Source organism: Poecilia reticulata, chromosome 15 (genome assembly GCF_904066995.2).
Source record: "Poecilia reticulata chromosome 15, P_reticulata-male-v2, whole genome shotgun sequence".
NCBI classification, from domain to species: domain Eukaryota; kingdom Metazoa; phylum Chordata; class Actinopteri; order Cyprinodontiformes; family Poeciliidae; genus Poecilia; species Poecilia reticulata.
The window spans coordinates 28130564-28152553 of record NC_088844.1 but is presented as its reverse complement, the minus strand read 5'-3'; the positions used below and the strand labels follow the sequence as shown (position 1 = coordinate 28152553).

At 36.3% G+C, this 21990-nt stretch overlaps 1 protein-coding gene across 1 annotated transcript; it reads right to left on the bottom strand.

The window, feature by feature from the left end:
• Positions 1-1615: 1615 nt before the first annotated feature.
• On the bottom strand, positions 1616-21632 carry fam204a (family with sequence similarity 204 member A). Its single transcript, XM_008430039.3, has 7 exons — positions 21269-21632; positions 21121-21202; positions 21017-21047; positions 18939-19041; positions 16799-16888; positions 2096-2205; positions 1616-1961 (listed from the first exon to the last, which is right to left on the bottom strand). Exons 1-7 carry the CDS (start codon positions 21497-21499, stop codon positions 1910-1912), a joined length of 699 nt encoding a protein of 232 aa, XP_008428261.2. The 5' UTR covers positions 21500-21632; the 3' UTR covers positions 1616-1909.
• Between the last annotated feature and the right edge of the window lie 358 nt (positions 21633-21990).

The following is a 21990-nucleotide window of genomic DNA, read 5'->3' as shown; positions in this document are numbered from 1 at the left end:
TGATGTTCCTCATCCCGACTTTAGATATTCTTCACAGCCGCCATCAAAGCGGGGAAATCCCACGCCGCACTTTGATGAGCCTGACGCAGTTTTAACTCGCCTCTCATTACTGAGATAATTAACAGTTTAATTAGCAGCAATTCTCAACAACCGAGAGAGAGAGACAGACGGAGACGTGACGCAGAATTTCCCACAAAGCGGCTGGGTTTCTGGAGATCGGGTCGGGTCGTAGCAGGACTTTCAGGTTCCTCATCTCACCGGAGGACAAACGGCTTCGATATGAGCGACGCAAACAACTCGGCTCAATTTAATTTCATTCTCACCGCCTTGAAGCAAAGCAATCACCGGTTCTCAGAAAAACTCCATCATTACAAATAAAGGAATTATTTCTGTTTTCTTTTCTGCATGCTGCTTGGTATGAAGGCATATGAGGGACTGAGGACATGGAGAAAAATAAAATTACATTTCCACCAAAAATGTCAGCAATTTTTAGATTAATTTCTGAAATTTTCTAGAAAAACTCTGAAACTTAGAAGCTTGAAAAGTCAAATATTGGCAAGAAAATAGTCAAGGACATTTTAAAATTATCTCATAAATTTTCTAGAAAAAAAATATCTGACATCCCTAAGATGGAAAATTAGCACAAAAAAAAAATCTTAAAAACTAATTTGAGAATTTTCTCAAAAGGTTTTGAGATCTCAAACATTTTCTAGATATGAGGAAATATTTGATCTACAAAAGCGGAAATTTGCTTGACAAAACAAAAAACTTTTGAGGTAAATCTCAGGAATTTTCTAGAAAAAAAATCTTAAATTTCTCATTTTGAAGAGTCAAAAAATTGCAATAAAATAGCAAAAAAAATAAATAAATAAATTTTCTAGAAAAAACAATTAATTTTCAGAGCTCCAAAAATGGAAAATTATCTAGAAAAAGCACAGAAATACTGAAACTCTCAGATTTTTTTTTTTTAGATAATTTTTAATTTTATTTCAAAAGTTAACATTTTTCAAAAATTGAAAGTTTTGAAACTTTCAATTGGAGAAAAAGTTTTTTTCAAAAAAAAAATCTGAGGTTAACCTAAAAGTTGAGGGTTTTTTTCTAGAAATTGTTCATTTTTTTCTAGAAAATTTCTGAGGTTTTTTTTGGCAACAATGTTCTCCATTTTTGTCTCCAATACGTTGTTGTAGTTTGGACTTAAGACTTCCTGAATGAAGCCTTCAGCGGGTTTCCGCTGCAGATCAAAGCTGCAGAACCTGGAATTTGTATCTTTATGTTGAAGAGACGCTGCAGAGGAGCTCAGCGCACAATGAGCAGCAAGTGTAGGCTTCAGGAAAAAAAAGCGAACGCGTGTGCCTCTTGTTTCGGGCGCAGAGACAAAGACTCGTCTCCCAGCTGGGCTGGCGCCAGCAGCAGAGTCTCTGTTTCAAACTTGCAGTTTGCGACCGCTCCAAACTGTTTACAGCAGCCAAATTTCATTTTCTGCTCCCAAATCCGATCGCACATTATCCTGTACATTGCATTAGCGCTCTAATCTTCCCTTTCTCTTCCTGCGCAGAAGAAAGAAGCGCCTTCATGATTAACCCACTTTACAGCAATAAATAAACGCATCATCCAGTAATGTACACCAGATTTAATTTGAAGGGGAGGGAAGGGAAAAAAGGCTGAAATCACTGAAATGTAATGAAAAATAACACAATGCAGACACCAGTGGGCGCCTTGGGAATTAATTTGAATGCTTCTTCATTATTTTCCTCTCTCTGCTTCACTCTGGATTGGTTTTCTCTCAGCCGACTGCCTGACATTTCCCCCTCACATTCAGCTGCTGCAATGCCTTCAAAACGTACAAGAAGAATGAAAAGGAAAAAAAAACACTTTTTTAATCAAATTAACTCCTCTTCCTCCATTTTCATCACATGAAGCCCATATTGCTTTTGGTTTCCCATCGTTGCTTCGCCTCAAACCTGCAAAACAAAAACAAAAAAAAGCGTCAAAAACCCACAGAAGTGGCTCCGCCGCCCGTTTTCACCCAGAGCGCCACCCGCGGGAGGGGCGTGACGGCGGACACAAACACAGAGACACGAGGCGGACGTCTCACCCCCAGGCGATCTGCCTCTTCCTCTTCCTCGCTGCCCTCAACGCTTCCTCTTCCTGTTTGCGATGCACAAAGTCACGGCAATCCGCAGCCTGAGCGATTTGCACGGCCATCTTTTCACAGACGGACAGAAGAAAACGGAAATTAGTCTGTTTCTGTGAGACAGAAATCACCAGAAAACCTTTTATAGCAAAATTACCCCTCAACTGGACGACATGAGGAGAGTTAGAGTCACGGAATCAGCTTTGAATTCTATTTTGGAAAAGTTTACAAATCACTTTTGAAGTATTTTCAAGGTTTTCAAACTTTTCCAGCACCAGGCTTTGGAGTTAAAAACAAAACAAATAAAAATTAGTAATTTATTACAGTATTCTACAATCTACAGCAGGAGCGACAATATTAACTAAAATATAACAAATGATGATTTGATTATTATAACTGACAAAAAAAAGAGATGCATCTCCAGACAGAGAGAAATATGTATATCTGTGTTTTTATTGCAGTTAAATATGTGGTTTTAACTGTAAATAACATTTTCCGAAAGTCGGCTTTTAATCAAACACTAAATTGTATTTTATTATAAAACTGCACTGAATATCAAGACTTTCCAGGACTTTATACAGGAATCCAGGACCCTCCAAACCTTGAAAACGCCGTATCTACCTCTGCTGACCTCTGGAAACATTTTACTAACATCTTTAAAATGAGGACAAACGTTTGACACCAGTTTCATTGGATTTGAAGAAGACGGGAGGCCGACTGGCGACGTTTCCAGCTAATGAACAGAACCGGATCGGCCCGTTTGATCACCGGGACGGTTCGGTTTGTTGACGTCTGGTGAATCGGTTGTTGTATAAATAAACTGACATAAAAATAAAAAGAAAGCCATTTAACTTCACCATTACTTTGTGTTCGTCTGTCGAAAAATGAGAAATAATTTAACAAACCAATGGATGTTATTTAAATTAAGTTAGTCAGTAAAACATGTTAATTATATGATTAAGTTCAGTTAAACTAAACTAAATGTAAAAAGCCGTTTACATCCACGTGGAGCAGAAAACTTTTTACTTTGTCTAAGTTAGTGTTAAGTAGTTTTTAGAGTGTTTGCTGTTTTTTTTAGTTACTTGTAGTTAAATATTGTTTTGTTTTAGTTTTTATTAGTTCCAGTAGTAGTTTTCAGTTTTTCATACTTGAAAATTAAAGATATTATATCTAGAATTTCAGTACGTTTTAGTTTTATAAATACATGATACAAACACTTTGCATATTATTATTTACATCAGCAAATTTTGGGCATGCGCACAACACTGGAAAGCAAAAACGTGATTCTTTTAGCTGCCGTTATTTATTTAGTGCAGCAAAGCAAAGGGAAAAATGATTCAGAAAAACTCAAAACCACTCATTTCTCGCTGTCTGCCGGCTACGCTACACACAGAGTCGCTGCCGTAGCAACCGACAACAACGCCACTTCATGTTTCAGAACCGAAAAACACCCAAACGTTTCCCACGCAAAGAACATTCAGGCTGTTACAGTTTCATGTTTTTAGGTTTGATGTTTATTTTGCGATTATTAAAAAGTGTTCGCTGTGGGAGATTAGCCGCCGCTGCTACTAGCTAAGCTAACACAGAGGAGCTAATTAGCTAAGTTAACCAGCTGCTCTACTGATGATCTGTCAGAGTTGGTGTTTAGGTCGAATTTTTTATTTTTTAACTGAACGCATTGAATTCTGCAGCACACCTACATGTTACGATTGTCAAAGTCAAGCTAGCATAGCTTAGCTTCCCTCTCCCTCGCTACTGTTTTTCTCAGTTAAAACTTTTTCCTGACTTTGTTATCTAGTGTTGACAATAAGTAGCAAAGCACTGCGTCCCTTTTTCTTTCTTATATCAGGTGTACATTCAAGATTTAGCGCGTTATGTTGATAACTTGACAGCTAAATCCAATGCTAGTCATCGTCAGGTGGGAGTTTTTTTGCCCTCCAGCAGGGGGCAGGATTTCACTCTCCAACAATAACTTTCAAAAAAAGTTATTGTTTTTATTTATTTCAGTTAAAATGTTTTCTCCATTTCGTTTATCTTGTTAGTTTTAGTTAACTGTAATAATCTTAATCGTCACCAGAAACAAAAACAGCCACTTTCATATTTTCAGACTCAGATCCAAACCAAATCAATCAAGGATAAATGATGTAATAAAACTACAATCCATAATTAGAGACAATCTCCACCATTCTGCAGATTTTTCACCAGAGTCGTAATGGCATTTCTTTTTTTCTTTTTTTTTTTGTCTGCGACTTTGTGTGTTTGGAGCGAAGCAGAAATCAGACGATGAAGAGAATGACCGTGACTGCAAGAGGCAAACATTGAAATCCCAGGGAAGACATGCGCGCATTGTGAAGCGCAGTAATCCCAGTAACCCCAGACACACAGAAGCCCCGAAACAAAGGGGAAAAATCCTGCCGCTGCTTTCACTCCTGAGATAGGTTTATTATTCGAGCAAAGGCGAACTTTGATAAACAACTTGGAACAATTTCACCGAACCTTCGGGTAATTCTCTGTAATATTCAGAGCACAATCAGCGGGGAGAGAAAGTCTTAAGGTAATGAAGAAATGTGCCACCACTGTGGAAAAAAAAAGACCTGCTGGAAAAAAAATGTTTCAATTATAATTAAGTGGGATAAACTTTATTAGAAAGACTGAAACTAAAATATCTCTTAATGCATGCTGGGATTAAGCAGGTCAGAGCGAGCAGGCAGGAAAAATTAAACTCTAAAGGCTTTTTATCACCATATTTCAGGAACCAAGGGTGTAAAATGTTCTAATTTGGGATACATTAAAAGCCATAAAGGTCTTTCAAAAAGATTAATGGTACTTTGCTTGGATTTAAGATAAGGGCTTCGGCTGGCTGCTAGTGCTGGGCTGCGGCTGGGCCCTGCAGGCATTCATCTATACAGTCACTGCAAGATTTCTGAACGCGTCTGAATAACCTGGAGCACACAGGCTGCGACAGTTCTGCACTTCTCTGCCATTTTATACGTTTAAACTCCCAGAATCGTGTTTTTCTCCTCCATGAGGACGACGGCTCCACTGTCTGCAGCAGATTTACGGATAAAACGTCCTGATGGGGGAACGTCGGGGTTAAACGGGTCAAATCGGCTTAATTTAGAAAGGAAACGCTGATAAACTACAACTACGACGGGAGGATTACTGGAGCAAATACAAACAAACAAATGACTGTAAAAAATGGCAGTTTGGCTGATTTTCACATGCTGTGACCAAATTTGGTCGCCTGGCGTCTCTTCCTGTTTGGCTGATTGCATTAATGGATTTATTGCCACTTTATGTGGAAAAAAATAAACTTTTTTAGAAAATATATAAATGTGAATTTTAAGAAATAAAATTAAAAATATAGATAAAAATCTGAGCCACTATAGATTTCCCATAATGATGCAATTCATTGTGATATTTAATGTAATATTAGTTTTTCAATCCTTTTTATTTTTATTTTTACGTCTTACTGACATTTTTCTGTTGTATTTTATTATTTTTTTATAATTAAATTTTCTTTTATTTGTTGTTCTCACTCTTTTCAATAAACATTTGGTATTTTTTTCTCATAATTTTGTAATTAATTGTGATATTCAATGTAATATTTGTTTTTTAATTTTACTTCTACGTCTTCCTGACATTTTTCTTGTCATATTTAAATTTTTTATAATAATTTTTGTGTTTCCAAAAACAATTTTTCTCATAATATTCCAATTAATTGTGATATTCAATATAATACTGCATTTTTATCTTTTTTATTTTTACTTAACATTTTTGTTTGCCATATTTTTAAATATTTCTTAATAATTAATTTTTTTCCTACAATGTGACGACATGATTGAATTTACCAGCTGATGCTTCGTCATATTATTCCAGTTGTAATGCAAAATAAAGACGTTTTAAATGCGTTTCCATCTTGTCAGTCTTTCATTATTTACATGGCAACTTCCTCGTTTTACAACTAACTTTTTAAAATATAATTCATAGATTTTAGAACAGCTGAAGCATTAAAAAAACACAACAAAGACTCAAAATGATTCACTTTAACTGGAAAAAAATAAGAATAAAGTGAAAAATGGGAAGATGTTCGCCCATTTCGGCTGCAAATCGAACAGAAGTGATGCTAAACGGTTTTATTTGCAGATTTGCGCGCAGCGTTTTTACACAGGATTACCCACATTAACCAGCTCTCCTGCAGGTCTGGAAAACGCCTCCTGCTACATTCCTGCATCAAAGCTAAACCCCCCACTTCCCTTCAAATTCCCAGCATACCCTCTGCTATATTTAAAGCATTAAAGGTCTTTAATTTTATCAGTTTTAGTCTACACTGCCTGATTGTCTTTACTGCGGCTCAACATTAATGTCAACCAAGTTACCTAGGAGACAGAGCAGATCAAAGAGACAAAAAAAAAGCCCTCAAATGTCTGATTAATCAAGCCTGCAAACAGCTTATTTCTTTTAGCCTGCATGCAAGTATGAAAATGAGATTCGGAGAGCAGTACATTGTGCAGATTTGTTCATTCTTATCTGAACAAAGCCAGCGGCAGCTTATTTCATGGATCACTGGCACTGTCAGCGCCGCGGCGCCGAGCAGGTGACGGCTCCTCTTTCTGCGCCGAGAACGAAATTAGCAAAAAGTCGGCACAAATTAGCCTCTCATATTTTCAGTAATATGACATTATTTTTCATTTACTTTTTTGATCCACTTTTCAGGATTTTTTTTTCCTTTTTTTTATCCTCCCCCCTCTCCCTCCTCTTTCTCCTCCTCCTCCTCCTGTGTGCATCTTAGTGCCAAATCCTTTCACATCAGAGGCTGGTGAGAAATCGCACTGGAAGTACAAAGCAGGAAGAGACAGGAAACCTCCTGCGCTCTTTGTTTACGTGGCTCCTAAACGGCAATTCTTCCCACTCCATCACATATTTACATACAATTAATTGTCCATCACTGCCGTTTCTCTTTCTCTCCGGTGCGGCCTCTCCTTAAAAAAAAAAAAGAGGTTTATTCAGAGGATTAATTATCTGACCTTTAGAAGATTTGAAGAAAAAAAACAAAACCAAAACAATGCACAATGGCGGCGCTGCAGCGGCGGCTTAAGGCCACTAGGAGGGTTAAGTCAACACTGTTTTCTGTTCGGGTCGCCATGGAGATCCAAGTGAGGACTCAAACATGGAGCCACAAAGAAATGACGCTGCTTAAATGTAGAAGAGACAGAGTCTAACACTTTATTGCGTCATTATGTGCCAATTAAAAATGCACAAAGACAATAGCGGAACCGCAGGAAAAAATGCGTCTCCGTGTGGATGAAGTGTTAAAGCTCCTATTAACAATATGAAATAAATGATGGCTTTAAGGAAGAAATGGCCTTAAACCCATTCATAAATTTCCTATCCAGGAAGCCTCTTCCAATTAAAACGTGTGAGAGGTGGATTAGCAGAGGCTATATGGCTTTGCCTCGCTAAATCACCTCCCCGAGCTGCTCCGCTGCATTTGACGTGTAAACGATTAATGACCAGCCTAATTCCTTTATCACACCACCTTAATGCCTAAATAATGTGGCCTTAGTCAACTTTGGGAAAGCAGGGCTATATAAGAGAGGAATGAATATCAGATTAGGCCGCCTGCTGCTATTTCAGGGTGATTTCTTTGGAGTGAGGATGAATGGAGGGAAGAAGGAGAAGAAGAAGAAAAAAGTGTCTTTAGCTGAAAAGCTTCAGTGTTTCAGGAACAACGATGGGGGTCAAAAGGCCAAGAGGTCAATCGATACCACCCAGATCGGGTTGCAGAGTAAGGTTGGGATGTTGGAATCGTTTTCACACCTGATAGTCCAGTAGAGATTGGGCGACTAAAGCTGCAACATTTGTTACGTTTTCAGCTGCTGCGGTTCACTTTCACACAAACCCTCTGAAAGGCCTGTTCCCCTCCTGGCCTGTGGGGGCGCTGCACCAAAAACCACTGAGTGCAACGTCCTTTTTCATGAAATGTGACGGTGTCAGTTGAAAGATTGTTTTTCCTTCGGCAAAAAAACCACGAGTCATTTCTGCCGCTAGCGCTGGACTAGCGTGTTTGTTAGCGCATTAATGCTAACACTTTACAGAATCGTCACTATTAATTTATTTTTATCATGTAGATGATTTTATTATTCTTGGTGAATAAAAAATAAATAAAATAGAAACAATCACCTGTTAGCCTGTCACATTAAGCAATAAATCAATTAATTGAATGATAAAAAAAACAATATCAATCATTTCAATTTGCATCATTTATTGTTTTTCTCTCTTTCTACCAAAAACTGGATGATAAAAGTTTTCAGTTTGTTTGGTCTCACCTTTACCTTTTATTAAAGGACAATTTTGTTTACAGACGTCATAATTCATTTTATTTGTTGCTTTGTTTGTTTATTTTGGATATTTAAAATGTTTTCCAGTTCCAGAGTTAAATGTTCATTTAAATTTAAATGTGTTCTTACATTATTACCATTGCATTATTGGTCTCAAATCAGCAATATTATCGGTTATCGCGGTAACTTCTGGGACAATTCATCGTCCAGTAAAATTCAACAATAATAACTTGCTATTAATTTGAACTCACTAGTTTCTGCAGCAGCAGATAAACAGAAACAGATTCTCCTGAAAACTTAATTTCACAAAATGTCACCGTCAGATCCTGAATCAGTCACCTCTGTGTTGCTGTATTCCCACCGAACTTTATCGTTCCTCTTTGGGGGAGGCTTTTGTAATCTTGCCTTCACTTTAACAAACAGAATTACACGACAAAAAAAAAAAAAGAAAAGAAAAAGGAGCCACTCTGGGACTGAGAGCGTAACTCCACTTCCTTTCTGTTAATCTGATTCCTTGTCATGTCATCTTCAGGGAATAGACAACAAAAAAATCTCCAAAAGTTTCCCTGCTTTGTGCCGTTTCATTATCTCCCCCTTCTGAGGAGGGAGGCTTATTAGCGAGCTTTGAACTCACACTTAGAATAATATGCCATCAACAGTTTTATAAGCTAATTAGAAAAAAAAACAGTTTAATTAATGAGTGACTGGCAATAAAATGGCAATCATAAAAAAAGAAACCGAGGGTGCTAAGCTTCCACTACCACCAATTAAGGCCTAATTACAAACAAATTATATATGTGTTTTGCTGTGGGCTTTAATTTAAAAAAATGCTTTAATTAAAAGAGAAAACATGCTAATTAATTAAACAGCACACAAATCTACATTGAAAAGTACGCTTTGTCTATCAAGTAATTAATGAAATACAATAATCCAAATGAGATTCCCAGGCATTTGATAAAAGCTTAGCACCCGTTTCAAAAATCCATTTCAAAATTAATAGGCGAACATTTAATGTGAGTCATACTGAGATACAATATAAGTTCATTCAGTGATAAATAAAGGGAGAGTTAGCCTAAACTCTGCGCCGTAGCCTGGAGGAAGCGCGCTGACGCGGGGCGGAGACGCTCAATCTGATAAAAAACACTTCCCACAAAAGCTGCGCTCATTAATTATTTTTTTTATTATTACAAACAGAAGGTGGTGAGGGAAAAAAAGGTGTTAAATAACATAAATATCATGAAACCCTCTTAGTTCAGCTCTTTGTTTTAACTAAGCCACCATGTCTCCTCTGACAAAACGCAGCAGCACCTTTGTTCGGCGGCGTTTAGGCGAGGCTTTCCAAAGGGTAGATTTCAAGGACAGCGGGGCTTTTCCTTTCAGCCGCCTATTGAAACATGAGCTCAGACATAATGAGGGACGCTCCATAACCAGCCGCAGAAACCGCTCATGCATATTCATACGGCTAATTATTGTGCAGCCTATTAGGAAGGGAGCAATTTTCAAACGGTTTGGCTAATCAGGTTAATCTGGCTGAAAACGGCCCATTCAGAACCCAGTAAAAGGGCCAAACTGGGTTTTTGGGGATGTTGTTGCATATCAAACATATTCAGACCTTTTGAACTTTCACAACTAGAGACGCACTGATCCACTTTTTTCACTTCTGATACCGATATCCGAACATCGTCGTCCAATCCAATAAAAAAACAGCTGAACTGATTTAAAACCTCTTTCTTAAACACAGACATACATTTACTTAATTAGAAAGTTATCTGGTAACTCTGCACCAGTAAAGCACATTAAATGGCTTCACCATCTTCGTCAAACATGTAAAACAACTTTAACTTGTTTAGTCGGTGAAATCAGGAGAAAAACAGCCAATGTAAACTTTAAAACATAAAATCCTACCAAGTACATTTGGTCCAGTTTCTAGTATAAATATATTGATGCACTTGAAATAAAACAAAGTAACTTATAAGTAACTATATATAGGATCTTGTTTTAAGTAAATAATTCTTTAACATTGACGAAAAACAAGACATTTTTCCCTAATTAGAAGTGAAATAATATCCAACTGGAACCAGAACTTTTTCTTCAATATTAAGGAATTATTCACTTAAATCAAGCTCCTAAATATCTTGCTTAAAAGTTACTTATTAGTTTTGTCTTATTTTAACTTTACTAAGATAATTTTTACTAGGAAATGGATAAAAAATACTTGGTAACAATTTAGTTGGATTTTTTTGGTCAAACATGTAAAAAACATGCAAAAACTGTCGTGGCGCTAACGCAGAAGCTAACAGCTACAGTCTTCCTCATCTCTGCTCTTAGGGATTCAGCCAATCAGCAACAAGCAAAATGGAATGCAGCTGCTGGATTGGCTGGTTTGCCAACGCCAGCCAATCACTGCACTGCATCTTAATTTTCAGAAAAATCTGTGAATACGATCCACGAACATTTGGGGGACCAATGAATGACAAATGGTGATAAACAGACTTATTTAACACACCTATCACAGTAACTGAGTTTATTTTTATTTATTGATGTTCTTTGTTGAATAAAAGGTGAGAAATTAGCAAAATCTGACATAAGTACATTTTGAGGGTTTTCAGATTATATTAACTTAAATGTATTGTTACCATAAATCGAACGTTTTCTAAATAATAAATGTCCTCTAGTAGGAGGTAATATTTGTGTTAATGTTGTATATTTAACTCTTGTTAATTATAAAATTATAATCTTACACCAGCTGAAGTATAAATTAGATTAGATTCCTTCAAACAGTCAGTAAAAGCCGACTTGTAGTCGATATTAAACGTCTCCGTTTTATACCTGAAAAAGTTTCATACCTGAAAAAGTTCAGCAAAAATGACAAAAACTGATTTAATAAAGTACAAAGTTCTAATTAGAATGGAAAAAGCTGCATTTCTCTGAAACCAGTAAGTAGAAAAAGGAAAACCTGATTTCCAGATTGAAACGCCATAAATAGCTTAGCTAAAGCTTTGTTTAAAATGTTTTTGTTATTATTTATTTACCTTAAAAATGGAGGTTGTTGCATCTTTGGAGCTGTTAATACTTTCACTTTTAACGAGCAGGAATTAATCCAAAAACAAAGAGGCTTTAAGAGCTGAAATGACAATTAAAAAAACACCTCGAATCCCAATAATGACGCATCAAAGACGGCCGGAGAAGCACATATCTCAGAATTAGTTTGGAGCATTCACAACAGGTTCTATTTTCTCCCAATCAAATCATTTTCATGCTAGGATAGAAAAACAGAAAAGTGGAGCAAATGGAAGTGATTATTCGATTTGCTGGAGCTCTGAACAACAGAAACAAACAGTTTCCTTTCTGTAAATGTGAGATTCTGACAGCCGGCTCTCCCTTTGCTTTGAGGAGATAAGAGCGAATCCGTTAGATTGAGGATGTAAATACGCTGGAACATTGTCGCCCAGCGTTTCCCTTACAAAGCGATGCCTGAAAGGGACAAACGGGCCTCTTTACTTCTTCACAGCTGTCGGAAAGATTTTACATTTTTTTATTTTAAAGAAAACCTTTTCTTGTTCTCAGAGTAAAAACCCTGACAGAATAACGTCGTAAATTAAGCGTCATCTGAGCCTCTGTGGATTAAATGAAGCCCTCAGTTTGAACCTGAAGTTGAGATCATCGATCCGGTGAACATTATAAACCAGGGGTGTCCAACATGCGGTGCGAGGGCCATTTGTAGCCCTTCCATTGCTTTTGTGCGGCCCTCAACTGCAATTCAAAAATGATACAAAAGTAATCCCAGGGAAAGAACGGAAGAATTATAACCTCTAAAATTTCCTTACAATTGAAAATGTAAAGACTTTTACTTTAACTGAAGTTGATTAACTTCAAAATGTATTCCAAAAATAAATTTGTTAAATCAAGCCCAAAAGTAACTGAAAACTTGACGCTTTTCTTTAAAAAGAGTAAACATGCATAATCTAATCCATTTAGAGATTAATCTATGACATTTTCTGCATAAAGCAATTTCTAGATGTCAGAAATTTTAAAATAAAAAAAAATTTGACTGATTTCATAAGATTTCTAGATATTAACTTTGAAATTTCTAAAAAATTTGTGAATGAAACTCTGAAATTTTGAGATTAACCTAAGACATTTTCTTGAAAAAAAACTTGGAAATATTAGAGCTCCAAAAGTCAGAAACTTTCAAGAAAAAAATCAGAAATTTTGTGATTAATCTCAGGAATTTTCTAGAAAACTTTTTTACATTTCTGGGTTGAAAACTTAAAACTTTGTGAGAAGAAACAGAAATGTTGAGTAATTTCAGAAATTTTCTAGAAAATAACTTGAAAATTTTTGAGTTTCAAAAATTATTATTTTTTTTTTACTTTTAAAAAAATTCTATAAGTCAAATATTTCAAACTTTCTTAGATAAATTTCTGAAATTAATCTTAAAATTTCTGTCAGAAATGTACTGCTTTTATTTATTTTGTCTACAACAGTCCCAAGATACTGCTGTAAAAATCGCCTTCAACCTTTGGATCTATAATAATTATCTATTTATAAATGAATCTATATCTAGGGGTGTGAGAATCCTTGTTAAATGGCGTTTTAACTAAAACTCTGAGGTCTGAGAATCCTTGTTAAATGGCGTTTTAACTAAAACTCTGAGGTGTGAGAATCCTTGTTAAATGGCGTTTTAACTAAAACTCTGAGGTGTGAGAATCCTTGTTAAATGGTGTTTTAACTAAAACTCTGAGTGAGAATCCTTGTTAAATGGTGTTTTAACTAAAACTCTGAGGTGTGAGAATCCTTGTTAAATGGTGTTTTAACTAAAACTCTGAGGTGTGAGAATCCTTGTTAAATGGTGTTTTAACTAAAACTCTGAGGTGTGAGAATCCTTGTTAAATGGTGTTTTAACTAAAACTCTGAGGTGTGAGAATCCTTGTTAAATGACATTTTAACTAAAACTCTGAGGTGTGAGAATCCTTGTTAAATGGTGTTTTAACTAAAACTCTGAGGTGTGAGAATCCTTGTTAAATGGTGTTTTAACTAAAACTCTGAGGTGTGAGATGTTTAACTGAAGTTCTACAAGGGGCGCGGGTTTTAATGTTTTTATCTTGTTTTAATTTTTTTTTTTTATTCTTTGTCTTTCTAACTGTTTATTAACTATCACATGCTGTTTTTATTTTATTTATGTAAAGCACTTTGAAATGCCTTGCTGCTGAAATGTGCTATACAAATAAAATTTGATTGATTGATTGATAAAAATTTAAATCGTTGTATTTTATTTGCCTATATACGTTGGTTTTTTGGACTGCCATTACTTTTGACTCGCCAATTTTGGCCTATGTGACAAAAAGGTTTAAACATTTTCATAACTACTGACTGTCAAAGTAAACATGCAAAACTTTGCATCACTTTTGGTTTTGGTGACTCCAATACGGTCAATTTCCACTGAAATGAAGTTATCACTGCTCAGCAAAGGGTGTCTGCTGCCAAACTGCTGTCAGGCCCCATCACGGTTCTGGCGCCGGGCGCCGGGGAGCGGAGAACCTCGGCTCAGGCTAAAACCGACCCGGCAGCGAAGTAAGAGGCTTTCAGGAGGGAAGAGCGCAGGTGCCACTCAGCAGAGCTTTCCTTTAAACTGCAGCAATCTGCTGCTGGTTAAAAACGGAGCGATGCCCATTAAACCTGGAGCGAGTTGGTAACACCGGTCCAAACGATGGAAGAGCTGCTGCTTAATGCTCTGAGTCCGGTTCAGGAAAAAGAAAGTACACCCCTGGGATCCAAAATATCTAACATGCTTTCATGCTTTTTGCTTTTATTTTTTTCCTTTGGTCACATGTTAATGTTTGAGATCATTAAATGAATTGTAATATCTGATGAAGATAACTTGCCACACAGGTTTGTTTTCAAGCATGAATCTTAATCAGATGTAAGTCCAGGTTTTGACTAGGCCTCTTCAGAGCTTTATTTTGTCTTTACGCTGCCCGACTCTAATACGACTGGAGTAAACGTTGGTGCAGAAATCAGAGATGAATGCGTTTCCTTTAGCCATAAAATTACGCAAATTGAAATTACAAAAACGAATTTGCTTAATGAAAACATGGCAATTTAGAAAAAACTCAAGTTTTCAATAAAAACTTTTTGTGCCTGGCGTTTTGTTTTTTATCAAAATAGATGTCTTTCACTAAAGTGTATTGGAAACATTTTTTATCACCTCACACGAGTCACATGATCAACAACTGGATGTTACTACTGGCAGGAGCTACAAAGAAGACGACAGGAAGTAGTTGGAAGACGATGGTTTGTTGTCTTTCTGGCTCCAGCAGATCTCTCACAGCATCACCGTCCATTAAAAGCCGTTTGTCGTTTTAACGTGTTGAGGCCATGGCTCCTCTGAAAAACTACAACGCCCCCAAAACGCCCCACATGCAGACGCTTCCAGGTAAAACTGGCTTGTCGTGTAACCGTTTACATCCGTTGATGTAATGACGTAACGCGTGAACAAGCTTATTCATGAGTGATTTTAATTCACATCACAGTTTAAAATTGTTTTTTCAACATTAACCGGATTAATTAACCAAGAAATGGAGTTGCAGGTAATTACTGAAAGTCTTCCAGGTCCTGAAACAGTAAAACAGCCCCAGCATATTACCAGCCTGACAACACGAAGTAGGCTAAGAGCAAAAACATCAAACCCTGATCTACAGAAACAAAACTGAAGGTTCTTTCCCACCAGCCATGCTTAGTCAGCTGTAATCAGTCTGACTGGAAAGTCCACTTTTTGATGGGAGGTGTGAATGCTAATCAAACTCTGGTCCGCCTACAAACCTCGGTCTGGGTCAGAGGTCAGCAAAAAGAAAGATATATTGGGCAAAACGGCCTCCATGGGGGAAACATCTGCTGACCAAATTTAGGTCAGTCATTTCACGTTTCCCACAAAACATCTCATCTTGCCTACTTAGTTGTTGCATTTAGTTGTTTAAGTAAAGTTTATGTCTAAATTCAATAAACTTTAAAGTTGACAAAGCCAAAAATAATACAAATACGGTTTACTTGTAAGTTGAATCCTCCGTCTTAAGCAGTGAGTGAAACAGAAATTGGTTGTTACTGTTTCATCATATTTGACACTGAATACTCCATCAATAATGACATGTTTACACTGGTTATTCATTCATATATTTCATAGTTTACTGTAAAGTGTATGTCAACTTATTTTGTGTATTTCATTTATTTACAATTTATTGTAAAAGAAACTAAGGGGAAAACAATTAGCAGCGGCCTCACCTCATATTTTCTGGAACTGGCGACTCTCATATGAACAAACACTGAAAAAACACTAAATCTTACCAAGTATTTTGGTCCAGTTTCTAGTGCAAACTTGCTATAACTTTTCAGCACAATATAGAGGCTTGTTTTAAGCAAATAATCTCTTAATATTGATGAAAGTGTCAGTTGCATTGGCAGATTATTTTACTTGTAACAAGACATTTTTCCCATCTTATAAGTTAATGTATCAAGAACCTTTGAATCAATATTAAGAACATTTTTACTTAAAACAAGCTCCTATATCTTGCTAAGAAGTTTCTTTTAAGTGAGTTTGCCTTATTTCAAGTGTGCCAAGTTATTTTCTCTAGAAACTAAACCAAAATTACTTGGTAATATTTTGTGTTTTTGCAGTAAACAAGGTGAAAATATGAAGTATATTCTTACATTTTCATGAAGGCAACATTTGGGGTATTATTAAAACGATTTAGCTGAAATTCTGGCCCAACAATAAAACCAGAGCCAACATTTAGGTTTTTTTTATTGATTGAAGCTCATGTGATGCTGCAAGCGACACAAAACATAAAACAAAGAAGTTGAAGTTTGTTGCAGCTCAGCACTGTATGGCTTTGTCTTTTAAACCAAAATTACATGCATGTGTGTATACATCTGTATGTGTGTGTTACATTTTATGCTAAATTACTTCCAAGCCACTCGATCTCCGACGTCAGCCTCAGTAAAACTTCAGGCAGTGCATTTAGGGACACGCACACTTCAAAGGTATGAAACTCTTACCTGCAGAATGATTTAACAGTTGGCTTGAAAGCAATGCAGCCGTTCATTAAAAAGCAGAGCCAAAAGTCCTTTAGACACTGCAGCACTTCAAAACTAAGGGGAGGGCTTTCCATTAACTCAATAGGAAAAGGGCTGCGGGACTGAGCGGCGGATGTCTGCGTGTGTTTTTGTTCCTCTCTGTCTTTGCAGCAGAAAATGGCCACGGATCCATTAGCTTGATTTGTCACAGCGGGCGCAGCCCACAGATGGCTTATCTATCTGCTGAACGTACCTCTCGACTGGCGAGTCTGTCGCTCATCTCCTCCGCCTTTGCAATGTCCCCTTCAGCGACGGCCTCCTCCATGCTCTTTTCCAGGCCGGACTGCGGATAAAAATTCAGATCTTTTTTTCTTTTTTATTTCAAATAGGAGCAGAAAGAGAGCGAGAGAGAAGAAGAAGAAAAAAAAAATCAAAGTAACTTGAAAATTTCCCCCAAGGCTGTATTTTTAATATGATCGCCATTACTACAAATATGTAGATTTCGCCTCACAAATGAAAACCTCTTTGATTGGATATTAGTGAGGAAATCTTGGAAATGCTACAGGAGATTACCAATCATAAATGTGATTCTTTAATTACATATTTCCATCACAGAGCCGCTGACAGGCCCCAGGAGCCCAAATCTTCATCAAAGTAAATAAAATACGCCAGAACGCAGTCGTAAATATTAATATTCCCACATTAAAGTCGCTCAAAACCAGTTAGTAGTAATATTTTATTTACTACTAACTACTATTTCACTTTGCAGTAAAAATAGTTAAAACAGGGACAATGTACAGAAAACATGAATAAAAGATGCTTCGCACCAGATTTAGCTCAAGCTACTCACAATTTTATTCTTGTATTTTTACAACTTTCTTGTGTATTATCGCATTATCATCGTATCGTATTATCATCAAGAGTATTCTTGATGATAATACACAAGAAAGTATTGTGTTATTTAAATGTTTTCTCATATTATGACTATTCTTGTATTTTTATGACTGTATTATTATGTCTTTATTCTCGTATTATTAGAGCCAAGTTCTCAAAATGTGTTTGAAATTAGCTATTGGATGAATCGTGACATTTCTACAGAGCCTGGTAAAAACATTAGGGGTAAACCGTTAAACTGTTTGATATTTCCTTCATTCTGGTTGATCATGATCGGCTGATATTTACACGAGAGACTAGGGCAGAAAAACGTTTCTCGATATTAGTGTTTCACATCAGTCATTATCAATGATTATTAACTATTTTTATTGTTTTAAATACTTCCAAACTATTTATGTGACCTTTCCTCTTTTATTTCCTCTCACGTTGTCGTTTATTTTCAAGCAGTCATGAGACAAAAGTGAAACATTAAACTGCTGCTGTGCCAGTTACTCAACAAGCTGTTGCTAGGTAACCAAAGTTGGTGGGGGGGGGGGGGACTTGAAACTGCTCCTTACCCAGCAGGTTGTTGCTAGGCAACCAAAGAGGAGTTAACTTTTCAGGTTTTTGATTTTAAAGAATTTTCTAAATCCTGAATCAACTCCCACGTCACTTTGACCTGGTTAATACACAACACAGTGTTTTTGTAAAGCGCTGTATTATGTTGATGTGTTGATTTAAATTTTATTCATATGAACATTGTTTAGTTTTATTCCTAAACTTGTTCAATACTTTATATTGTGCTGTTTTTTTGTTTTTTCTTCTTTAAAACTGAACTTTCTCTGGGTCAGTTTTAGAGTCGGGCTAAGAAACAAAGTTTAATTAAACTATGAGAAAACAGTAGAAATGTTACAAGAATAAAGTAAGTCAAAATAATATGGGAAGTCGTAATAATACGAGGAAAAAGGTCAAAATAATTTGAGAATAAAATTGCAATATGACAAAAAAGTTATGTAACGACACCAGCATAAACTTATCTTAGAAGAATAAAAATGTAAAGAGAGTAAAGTCATACAACAAAAAGTCATAATTTGGGAGTAAAGTTGTAATAATATGAGAGAAAAGTTGTAATGATGTGAATAAACTCACAATATTACCGGAATAAAGTTGTAATATTAGAAAGATGAAGTAACCAGTGTTTGAATAAATTATTTTCAGTTACAGCTACTCCCTTTTGTCTGCCAACATTCAGACTTCTTCTTCTCTAGAGAAAAAAAAAAATCACACTTTCATCTGAAGCGCAACCGAAAGGCTAATCTTATCACATAACGTCACAGAACATAATCCCTAATATTCTTCTCTGTGTCAGGTTGAGTCATTACAAAGGATCCACACGTCAAATCGCACGAGACAATCAGAAGATACAGCGGCACAGAGACACAAAGGATGTAAAGGTGTTGCTAACAGCGGCTATAGAGACAGAATTAAAGCTCAGAGGACAGGTTGGGAGGCTTCGTTACCTTCGGAGGCGGCTTGGAGCCGGCAGGGGGTTGAAATCGATCGTTCACACCGAAATACTGCTTCAGCTCCTTCCAGTGCTTCTCCCGGCCGTCCTGTCGCCGCCTGACAACAACAAAACGTTCAGTTAGCTTTAAATATATGTGAACTGCAAGGCAAACTGCAGCTTGGATCATTTAAAATAAACCTTCGTGGTTTGGCTGCAGTGAATGAGAACAGCATTTTGTTATGAAAGAATTACTAGAACATTATTTGATCCAGAAAACAAAACATATTTGGCACTTCTGGCATCTCAAATGAATTACCAACAAGGACACAGAAATATGTCACAAGCTGGATTTTATAAATACAAAATGTCACACTAAGGCCTGACATCAAAAATATATATTACGATAGACACGTGATCAATATATGGTAGATAATATATTCAATATATAGAATATTAACTGAACCGCTGAACCTCAAAGTGGTTGGAATGAACTAACTCACTCACTCTTTGGTTACCTAGCAACTCAATCACTCTTTGGTTCCCTAGCAACTCGCTCACTCTTTGGTTACCTAGCAACAACCTGTTGAGTAACTTCCACAGCAGCAGTTTCAGGTTTCCCCACCACGCCTCAAAACTGCTTAAAAATGAAAAACGAGGCTTTGGAGTGAAAACTGGATAGAACAGGAAAATCACACCTCCAGTTTGAACATATTTCAGATGTTTAAAACATAAAACTAATCAGTAATTATCTACGTTTTTTTAGCCGTGTTGTCCAGGCCAATTTCATACTTTTCCAGACTAATTTTTTCCAGCGTTTTCATAACATTCATGACATTTAGATCATTATTACATTAGCCAAACATAAAAAAAGATAATGCTCAGGATTTATTTAGATTCAGCAGGGTGGTAAAAGAATACTTTAAAACTTTGGTAAATATTGATTTGAGCAAAGAAAGATGACATGTGGATCTGTTTTTGATACCATCTCCTTGTCTCTCTAAATGACTGGTAGATCCCAGAGTTTAGCATAATGACAACAATACCAAACTAGGGGATGGATGTTGGTGGTGGGAGGATTGGGCTGTGGGATTACTTTTGTTCAAATCAATTCAATTTAAAAAGATACTTTATTCATACCAGAAAGAAATGAAATGTTGTTGCAACTCATATTATCAAAGTTTCTTCAAAAAGTTGTTGTAGATGCTGATAGTTGTGGGCGGGCCTGTAACAAATTTTACTGGACGATAAATTGTCCCAGTAACTATTATTTATAAATCATGTTCAACTAATATAATGACATAACAATGCAAGTTCACTGTCTGGAAAACTAATTAACTTTAATTTTGTAGAAAACATTTAACACTGAAACTGGAAAACATTTTAAATAAGCAAAATAAAACAACAACCAAAACAATAATTAAAAATGGAATTAAAAAATACAAACAACTGAAACCATAAATAAAATGGATTACAAAGTCTCAGTAAAGAAAATTTCATCCCTTCTCATGAAATATTAGTCATCAGAAGGGAAATTATTGATTCATTGCTTATTAGAACAGGATTAGTTGTGGGGAGGAAGAATCTCCAGTAGCAGTCTGTCTCTCTGAAGAAGCCTCTGACTGAAGATACACTGTAGTTGTAGATATATCTGGGATTTTTAAAGTGATACCACAAACAGCTGTTAATGTCAGTAAGTTTTGCCCCAAACTTTTCAGATGTCTGCTAGAAAACTGATTTCAGTTAGACATCCTGGTCAACCAATGAAAGACCTCAAAGAGGTCCGACAACTAAATCAGCGCTTTGCTGCTTCAAAATATCTGTGGGGATATTCTCAAAACGGTTTAGGATAAGAGGAGACTCACGATCTGATCAATTTGGAGAACTTTTGCAAGGCTAAGTGAAAGAAATGTTATGATGCTAACCGATGAAACTGAAGCTAACGATGCTTCAATTAAGTATTTCCCTCTTACAAACTTCACTGTTTCAGTTCAAACTTCAGAATGAAGTAAATATTTTGTCAAGATCTAATGATTTTATATCACAAAACTCTGACATTTTAACAAAAAAGGACATAAAATATTCTATTTTTACCTGTCCTCTGCAGGTTCCTCGCTTTTTCTTTCTGTTAATTACAAAATAAGGCAATTAATAAAGTCGTTTTTAAATTTGCTGAGGACCTCATGGAGGTTATTTACCTTTTTTGCGTCTTCTTTTTCTTCTTTCGTGGATCTTTGTTGTCTTAATTTCATCTTTCTTTTTCCGGAGCTCCTGAAATTTCTGCAGCACACGCACAAATAAAGTGAATTCACAGCAGCTTTAATAAAAGCAGAAGTTCAGACCTACCTGCCACATTTCCTCGGATATTCCAGGCATGCTGCATGTCCTGGAATCATCGTCGACACCGTTCCCAGTCTGAGTGGATCCACCATCATCCGGAAAGTCTGTGTTTTCAGCAACATGGCTTAAATTTCCAGCAGAAAGATTGTCGACATCATTTTCTGGTTCATCTTTTTCCTCTTCGTCTGGACTGAGATCGTCTTCCGTTAAATCTTTAGGTAACAGTCCGCTATACATATCGAGTCACTCATTTAAACACTAAATATACAAAATATTCAGCCTTACTAAGTGAAAAACTCCGGGAAATCCTTAAACTACATCACAGTTCAACACAGGCACTCGTTTCCGGGTAAACACTGTGACGTTTTTGCCGTGAACGCCCTCATTGGCTGATAGCGAATGACGTTGAGGAAACTCACCAATGACCGAACGAGGATGAAACTGAAAATGTATTTGGATGTTTCGGTTCAGTCCTTTTTACTACTTTTAGATGTTTATTGATATTCAAATAGTTAATTAGCTTACAAAAGTGGAATACATTAAAACCTTATTATTTTTTCAGCTGTTCCATTATAAATAATGCTAACGTAGATAGCTGGATAACTGGCTAGATACGTATCTAGCTAGCTAGGTAGATCGATTCTTCTGAAAGGCTTTTTTTATCTGTATTATTTTCTTCTAGAAAAGTAATTCATGTCCTGTCAGTAAAAAATGCATAACAACCAGAT